The sequence below is a fragment of the Scylla paramamosain genome, chromosome 26, assembly GCF_035594125.1.
Source record: "Scylla paramamosain isolate STU-SP2022 chromosome 26, ASM3559412v1, whole genome shotgun sequence".
In the NCBI taxonomy this organism is placed as follows: domain Eukaryota; kingdom Metazoa; phylum Arthropoda; class Malacostraca; order Decapoda; family Portunidae; genus Scylla; species Scylla paramamosain.
Window position 1 is genome coordinate 3,045,322 of NC_087176.1, and position 9,324 is coordinate 3,054,645.

Consider the following 9,324-nt stretch of genomic DNA (forward strand, 5'->3'; position numbering starts at 1 on the left):
CCTATTTCTCTTCTGGGAGTGAGTGATGGTGACTAGTGATGTGCTCAAAATCAGTTATAATTTTCACTGAGGGCACATGTATTACCATAAATTATACAGTGGTGTATCAGAAGCAAGTGTGAGGTAAGAATGAGAACATGCAGTGACCATTATTGGGTATGGTTGAGATGTATTCATTCTGGAGATCTAGAGTTATTAATAAGTGTTTATGTACTCTTATGATATTTCACAGCAAGCATAGTCTTGTCTGTCTTGTCTGGTCCTTGTGCCACTAAATCAAGTAGTAATATAATTTCCTAAATCAACTTTGAGTTTCACTCTGTCATGCTTTGAGACCATCCAGTGTGCATAGAGAAGTGAATAGTGTATGTACTATTGATTTAACCACAGATTAAAGCAATAAAGATGACAGATTTATTCATCACATCAAAGGGCCCACGACTTATTGTACCTCCACTGCAGGAATGATGAAAGTGACAACAGCAGGGAACTATTTGACATCGGCATGAGGTCCCTGAAGACTTTACTGCCCCTGTATGACACTGGGTGGGGCTCCCTGTATGACCTGCGCCACTTCACAACACACGTGGCTCCCAACCGTGCACGCTGGGACTACCACACCACACATATCACTCAGCTGCTGCTCCTGGCCTCCCTCGATCCTGACCCCATCCTGTCCACCACAGCCCTGCGATGGAAGGACTACATGAATGGCCACAAGGCAAAGCATAACTAACAAGAGGAGAGAGTAGTGAAGGCATCAAATATTTAGGTGGTGGTTCTGGCTTGAGCACATCCTCTCGGGTGTTTGTGTGCTGGAAGGTCCACAAAGAACTGGTCTGCATTTGCACTTTAGGAGCTTTGTCATGTTAGGAGAAAGCCTCACCAAGGTGACGGAGCCTTGTGTGAGAGCGATGTTTGTACACGAGATTAGTATCCATAGGGTGTTCACTACAACAGTAGGGAGGGAATGGGTGTGTTGTATCCCAGCTGTGAATGTTAACTGGTAGCTTAACATTGAGTAGGTGAGATTGCATTCCATTAGCTTTAACACTGAAAATCTTTTGTACGTGTATGTGTGTGCATGTGTGTGTGTGTGTGTGTGTGTGTGTGTGTGTGTGTGTGTGTGTGTGTGTGTGTGTGTGTGTGTGTGTGTGTGTGTGTGTGTGTGTGTGTGTGTGTGTGTGTGTGTGTGTGTACCATGTCCCAGGTACGGTATATCTGAAATTTATCTATATCTGAGTCTCTGTAAACTAACTGTTTCCAGGCGGACATTTTCTGCCATATTTACCGAGGGTTCCTGACTCACGAAGAAAATTTTCCTGTTACAGACACACAGCATTGCATATCCTCTGTCTGGGTTTGAGTAACTTCACATGACACATTTCAGCCATATCACCAATGGGAAAATTCTGGCAAGGATCCAATCTCACTAAGTATGGCAGAAGATCCTGCTCACTGTTGCTTCCTAGTCTCTGAGAAGTGGATATGGACCTTAGTAGTTTGGTGACTAATGTGAGAGCAGCAGAGGAATGGTAGTTTAGAAAGACAGGTGGTTAGTTGAGACTAGTATAACTACTCTGCCTTGCTATGTGATATTTCTGGTATATATTGAACTGGGTCCACTTGTCAATACAAATGTGTACGGGCGGTGGTGAGCAGTGGGCAACCGCGGGAGGTGGTGACCCACTCCTCTGTGTTGTGTTCTGTGGGGAGGTTGTGGGTCTGTGGGTCTGTGGCTCTGCCTCCACCACAGTCCTCAAGTGATCTTCCATTTCTTGTGGCCACAGCTCAACCTGTGAGTGTGTAATTAGTATTTCTTCAAAACTTTTACCAGAGATTGCTGATAAAAATTTCAGCTTTATTTTTTTATACCCAAGTGTGAGGTGCTGAAGGGCAGTTGCCTGTGTGGGTTGCCTGCTTTGCCAACTCAACTTCATAGCACTAATTCCTTTGGCTTCATATTTATTCACAATGCTGCATCCTCTTGTGCAAGATAATATTACTACACAAAGAAATATTTTAAGTGGCTTGTCACATTTGAAGTTTAATCTTTTGAATCAGGATTACATTTCTATCAAAATTATATTTTTCCACAGACACCTCACAATACCTCATCATATAAAGAAACAACTAATGGGGTGACAAACACGAAAAAAAAAACTTTATTTCAACACCCTGCATTTTATATACAAACTGAGATGTGTTTGCCTTTCAAGCAAGTTCCCTGTTTCACATGCATAGCAGTTTAACATTTCCCTGGGCTTCCACTAATAATGTGCTGCTGTGCTGTAGGTAGTTCCAGTCTGAAAGTCAGGTTAAACTACTACTGCCTCAGGGTGGTCCATCAGGCTGCATCACACCTCCCCCTTGGCCGCCAGCACCTCGGCCCTCACCTGCCAGGACAGTCACACGTCAGCTGCAGTTTTCTACGTGAAGTTTGTTGCTTTGGAGGTGGAGCCTGATGGACCGCCACCCTAATGGTCAGATGATTGCCTCCCAAAAGTGACTCTGGAGCTGTTTTGGGTCTCTGGCTCAGACATGTTTCTTCACCTCTGCTCAACATTGTAGTGCTGCAGAGTCTCACCACAGGTTGTCTCTCTCTCATAAACACTGTGTCAACTTTCACTGATTATGCATGATGATTGATTTACAAGAAAGCTAAAAAGGAAAATTGTCCTTGGTGAAATAGATTTGTACAGTACTTAATTATCAATACTTTCTGACAGTTTTTATGTTTTTTGTCTTTTTTCTGTTATATTTAGTTGTAGATTTGCTTGTGATTAAGTTGAGGTGTTGGTATAAATATGTGCATGTGTGTGTGTGTGTGTGTGTGTGTGTGTGTGTGTGTGTGTGTGTGTGTGTGTGTGTGTGTGTGTGTGTGTGTGTGTGTGTGGCCAATTGAGACAACAGCTTATCATTATCCTGTTAATTGCCACTGAGAGCTAAATCCATTTTCAGGCCTAACTTTTGCTACCTTAGGACAACCTTCAATTTCATTCCACTCTCCTTGCACCAAATTGCCTCTCTGCAAATTAAAAGCAAGAAAATGAGAAAGATGTGGAATTTTTAAAGTTGTTAGTTCAAGTTCTGAATATATATATATATATATATATATATATATATATATATATATATATATATATATATATATATATATATATATATATATATATATATTATTACTATTTTATTTATTTATTTATTTTTTTTTTGAAAACTTCTAAAACAACTTTTCATGATTAGCTTTCCTATTCAGGTTACATATAGAGTGGTCATGAAATATCTTTGCTGCTGTGTGTATGTGTGTGTGTGTGTGTGTGTGTGTGTGTGTGTGTGTGTGTGTGTGTGTGTGTGTGTGTGTGTGTGTGTGTGTGTGTGTGTATCTTGTGGTTCTTTCATTAATTTGCTCACTTATTGTTTTACATTAATTTTCAAATGTATATGATGATAGCTTGTAGTTGCTCAGTACTGACCAGGAATAAATGACAGTTATTTCTCCTCACTTGATAGAGACTGGCTGTGTTCATAACCTGCCGTGTCTCACAAAACAATGGTGTGTTAGTTGGTACGATGAAATCAGGGAAAATAGTATCCTAAGTTTGTTGTGTTGTCTCATTAGGTGTTCCAGATACAAAATCAAAGGAAAGTTGACATACTTTATGATGTATTGACAATATATGCACTTTTGAATTGATATTCATTATACATATTTAACAACTATTTCATTTTACAAAAGATATAATTGCATGTGAGTACCTTGAATTAACTTGACCAGATAATTTCCACTTATGAAGGATCACATTGGGTTCTAAGTAACTCTTAGACACACACACCAAGACTCACTCTGGGTTAGTGTGTGTGTCTGGAGGGTACTCACCTGTGCTCCTGGGTCTGCACTTGAGAGAGAGAGAGAGAGAGAGAGAGAGAGAGAGAGAGAGAGAGAGAGAGAGAGAGAGAGAGAGAGAGAGAGAGAGAGAGAGAGAGAGAGTTCAATGACCCAAATATTCTAGACACCATATTTTATCACTGTTTTGGAAGGTGAACTTTAAGTGCATATTTTGACTTCCTTCTCTGTGTATTTACTGGACTCTATTGTCTTAGAGAACATTGGATCTCAGCTTAAGTTCTAGTATGTTTCATGTTTTGATTGTGATGTGGTGGTGAGATCTGAGTACTACTGTGAATGAATCATACAAGTTGCAAATACTTCATCAATTTGGTCTTCCAGTCTCACGTGTACAGCTGTATAGGATCCCCACCCCCCCCAGGGTCCTTGGCAAAAGATTGGATCCCCTAACAATGAGATTATCCTCCCTTAAGGTATTGTACATATGCTTTTGTAGGGTTTCTATAACCTCTGAATTAATCTTAAGATTAGTTGTCATGGATCTGAGTGGAAGTAATCAAGGGGTTTGTGTAGATGGGAAGCACCTCACCTCATTGGTCTGCTTGTCTCACCACAAAAGTCACTCCCTGCTAGTTTATCTTGCATCACATTTTCCCAAAGACCTTGATTGCTTCCCAGAGTGTTAATAGCTGTTATTAGTCAACTTACCTTGAGGAAAATAATGTACATAGATCCTATATTTGTATCTTCCATATAGCTCAGAGGGAAGTGAGCATTGTACTGGGCAACAGTCACCTCCCTATTTTTCTCTCGTGTTCTCACATCAACAATCTCTGCATCCTCTCTCCACTGCTCCAGGTTACTTGGATGCCATTTCTTTACTCATGGGAACTATGGTAGTGTTGTCCCATTGGTCACTGAGTCCATGTGATACACTCATAGTGTTTGGTATAGAAAACACAAAGTTTCAACAGCAAAATGTTAAATGAAACATTCCATGGTTTTTTGGTTGGTGTGCAATGTAAAGGAATTTTTTATGTTGGAGATGTTTTTTGGAAATTGCCACAAAAGCATTCTTAAGAAGTACTCTGCCACACTGTAAGAAACTCAGTCTTGATAATATATACAGTATGTATTTTGTACACCCAACATTACTAGCTGCTAGATGCTTTTATGTTCATATCAAAAGCTAACCGACCATTTAGCTATTCCATTATTTTTCCATGTAATGAATCAACTCCATTTTTTTGCAGAATTTTGTATTTAATCTACTTACTGTGGTTGAACACAGAATTTTTAAATATCCCGCTAATTGTAAGCCTTCTTATCCACAACCCTCATTTTGGGGGCACTGTGGTGGGGAGAAGGCAGCTTGGCCTCCACCACAACCTGGGCACCGGCTCACCGCCCCAGTCACTGCCGGGCTGGTGAGACCGCTGCCATTACCATCTAGTTTTTATATCAACTTGTTGCTTTTCCACATGCTCAATACTTGGCTTACCAACCTCTGTGGGCATTTGCTAGTCAACCTGAGTGTTACCTGTGTAGGCCTCAACTCCCGTGTCCTGTGTTGTGGAGGTAGACAGGGTGGGTGTGCTCCCCCTTTTGGAATCTAAATCTGAATACAAGTTAGCATCTCCCATTGATGGTTCAGACGATGAGGCTTGCATTTGGTGCTGAGGTGCAGAGTGCTGCTCCTCCGGGGTCACCACCAGGGTTGCACTCAACACATCGCTGCATTATAAACTTCTGAGTGTTTGAAACTTCACTTGCTTCTACAGTTATGGCCATACTTGAACTTATTGGATACTTTAGTTAAATTAAGGGATTCTACAGAATGAGTCTTGCTAGAAGGAAGGCTTCTGTTTTGTATGGCAGCTTTGTACATTCCACACTGTCCTGCCAAGGGAGGTCCTGGCCCTGTGCTGGCCCGGGTTTGGCATGGGGAGGACAGCCAGCCTGAGGGAAGCTTGTCCTGCCCATCCAAACCATGGCAGTTCATACCTTAACTCTTAAAGGAAATGGCACATGAGAGAAGAGTGTTAAAGAATTGTTATATCTTTTTATCTTTTTTCTTTATGTATTGAAGTTAATCTTACCTTGCCTGTCATAACCACAACAGCTTGCATTTCCAACCTTTGAAAGAAAATTATGTAATAGAAACAGATGTGATTAATGATGTACAGAGGAGGATTTTTATATTTTTATGATGTTAGTTTGATACTGGAATGTAAGTGGAACAGTGTGTGGGATCTGGTGGAGGTGGTCTTTGATACTGTCGACAGCTGCATCTGTGGTGCATCACCCAAGCATGACATGCTTTTGAATATCCAGTACAAGTAATGAGAAATGATAATGGTAATGAAAAAAAACATATACACATACACAATGACCAACATTGCATACACAAAATTAAGAACCGAGTCAGAAAGATTGTCACTTGACAGATCTGTAATGTGTTAAGTTGTAGCAAATTTGTATTTCTTAGTTATGCAATTTAGTATTCTTACCATGATCTCCCAGTAATTTAGATGTTCCTTCCACCATCACTGTGCATCAGTAACATAAGCAGGAAATAAGTTGTAACATGGCTTTAAGATTTAATATTTTGTTGGCTTGTTTATTATGAAGTATTATAATGCCAGGAAAGGAGTAGAAGAAACTTCTCAACTATTTTATGACAAACTTGGTGGTAAGAATTGTAACAAATTACATATTAAGTTGCATTCTTGTAACCATTATATGTATTATGTTTTGTTCTACTACTTTTAAGGTCATCAGTGCATGTGCACAGAGACCAGTAGAGATCTGGTCACTTGTCATAAGGCAAACAAGGCTAACACATTCAAAAGTATGATAATGTGTTTCTATGCTCTCTCTATTTATTTACTGTGATTCAAATGTTCCAGATTGAATTAGCACTACTGATGGTAATACTAATCATGTTTTTGTTGGAATCTGATTATTGTCCAGCCAAGGTCAGTTTTAGTGCAGAGTAAAGAGATTTTCACTTCCTGAAGTGACATCCACTGCCTGTATCTTTACTTGGTTGTCTTCACATTATCTGTAAGTTATGTATATTTGATATATCCCGATGATGACAAAGTGCAGGGTGGTGCAAAAGTAGGCATACAGTTTTGTGCATCACCTTAAAGACAACCAAACTTAACCATTAAGCATGTGTCATACACCATAATGTCTTATTGGATGTCATATAAATTGCTTTTCAATAACTGTAGTGTATGTCAACTTATGCCTACCATGTGTACAGTGTGCAATACTTAACACACTAACACATTCCCAGTGCGGATAAACAAACACGTAGGAAGAGAAGCAAGAGGCAGGAGTCTCAGTGTGGAGAGTTCTGTTGCCAGTTGAGGTGATAGCAAGTCAACTCTCATCCTCTCGTGACCTCAGACAGATTTCATTCTTTGGAAATGTACAGTTATTATTTGGTACTCTAAATTTGTCTGTGTGTGTTTGTATTTTTGTAGAGGTTCAGGCAAAATAACTTAGTGTACAATGTTTAATGATAATCACATTGTAGTGCAAAATGGGTTATGTTATGTTGGCAGAGTGTTGTGTTTCTACCTGTGAGATGAGATGGTATGTTTTTTGGCTCAAAATAGGATGGCCTTACAGAATGGTAAAATCTGTTGACTGTGAGGAAACAGAAACCAACAGAATCATAGATAACATGAGTTGTCTGCTGTTAATGCTTTGACTGCTACTGAGAAGACTGCACTTATCACTTCCTTTGAGTAACCAAAGTTTATTGAACTTTGCAGAAATAAAGCCACAGGCACTAAAAGATCTCGATAATTCATCTTGCTGCCAATGGTGTCGTTTGAAACTAAACTCTAAACTTGTATCAGACTATTTTATTAAATTAGAGGAGAACTCATAGCAGTGAAAGGGTTGATGAACACCAGAGTGACAGTGTCATTGTGCTCCCAGTGTCACTGCATTCATTTCCTTCATACATATCATGGTGACAGACTTATACAAGAAATATTGTACAGTAGTTTTTACAAAGTGGACGGAACACAGGTCAGTGAATAAGAATTAATCCTTGCTGTTGAAGGCTGATGACTGCACATTTTTGCTCATGCATCATTCTGTCTTGTTATGTTTCATTGGTACTCAGACTATACATAGATTTTACTTCATGAATACATACATTCTTCACTCCACATCCAGAGTCCAGTTATAATGATCACAATCCTCCTCACATAATTTATTTTGTTCATACATTCCCATTCCACTCATGAGAAAGACTTTTCCAGTAAATCATTCCTACTACAAAGTTTTCTTATATACATAGTCATTAGGTCAAGGTTATAATAGGCATATGAAAGTAATTCTTATGTCTTGGTTTACAGATGATGATTTCCGTATATCATTTTGAGTATTGCATAGAGGGTGTTGGCATGTCACGGGTGTCCCAGGGAGGAGAGGACGAGCGGCTGCACCGGCACAGTGCCTGCGATGATGAAGTGATGCAGGGAGGGAAGAGGTGACACCAGCATGGCTCTCTGGAACTTGATCATTGATGCTTCATGCAAGATTTTGCTTTGAGAGAGGAAATCTTTTATGGACGTCTCATTTTTGGTTCAGCGTTCCATTCCTGATTAGACTTAAGAAGAGAGAAGTTTTTTAGAGATGTCTTTTATGAAACACTGGTTGTATTGCTTGATTTCTGATGTTTTCAGTTGATTTTTAAGGAGAAATGTCTTTAAAAGTACTATTCATGGAAATCAGGGTCATTATTCATTTCCTAATGTTTTGTACAGGAATTCTAAAGTCATATTTCTTTAAGATATCGTTTATGAAGCATCAGTGAGTTCCTGGGAGGTGCTGTCAGTCCCCTGCCCCCTGCCAGCATCACCACCACTCAGCCCAAGACTCCCTCGGCCAGAACTGTCCTGCCCGCCAGGCAATCTCTGCTCTGAGCCGTCTTGAACTCAATCAAACACTAGCATGCTGTCTGTGTAACCATTTCGGCCATATGTCTTTTTATATGATACATTGTGGCTTGTGCCAATTAAGTCATGATCACTCTACTGACATAGAAGTGGAATTTCAGTTCTTCATATGATGAAATACAACAGTCATACTAAGATGTTTGTTTTATTTCTTCCTTTCTGAGTCACATGCATGATTTTAATGTAGGTAGAAATAAAGACTTGATAAAACATGTGACTGCAAAAGGCCAGGTTTTGAAATATGCGTAAGTCGTCATCATAGTGTATTAAGACCTCAGCTTAAAGCTTCAGCTGAAGTTGTGGAGCCCATGCATTATCGAGTTTCCTGGCTGACTTTGTTCAGTTTCCTTTCACTTTATTCTCATACTGAAACAGGATGTGAGATCAATCTGGAGTTTTCAAAGCGTTTTCATGTTTGTAGCGATAGTTTAACAAGGATAATAAAGAAAACCCGACTGATTATCTCTGTGGTTTTCGATAATGGCGAGT

At 39.7% G+C, this 9,324-nt stretch overlaps 1 protein-coding gene across 5 annotated transcripts in view; it reads left to right on the forward strand.

Annotated features, from left to right (window-relative positions):
* Positions 1-8,970, forward strand: part of LOC135113612 (D-glucuronyl C5-epimerase B-like) — a 251,472-nt gene extending 242,502 nt beyond the window's left edge. For all 5 annotated transcript variants that reach the window (XM_064028971.1, XM_064028972.1, XM_064028970.1 and 2 more), the window contains one exon: positions 463-8,970. In XM_064028971.1, the coding sequence (XP_063885041.1) occupies positions 463-736 (274 nt within the window). In that variant the 3' untranslated portion in view covers positions 737-8,970. The remainder of the gene's footprint in view (positions 1-462) is intronic.
* The last annotated feature ends 354 nt before the right edge of the window (positions 8,971-9,324 follow it).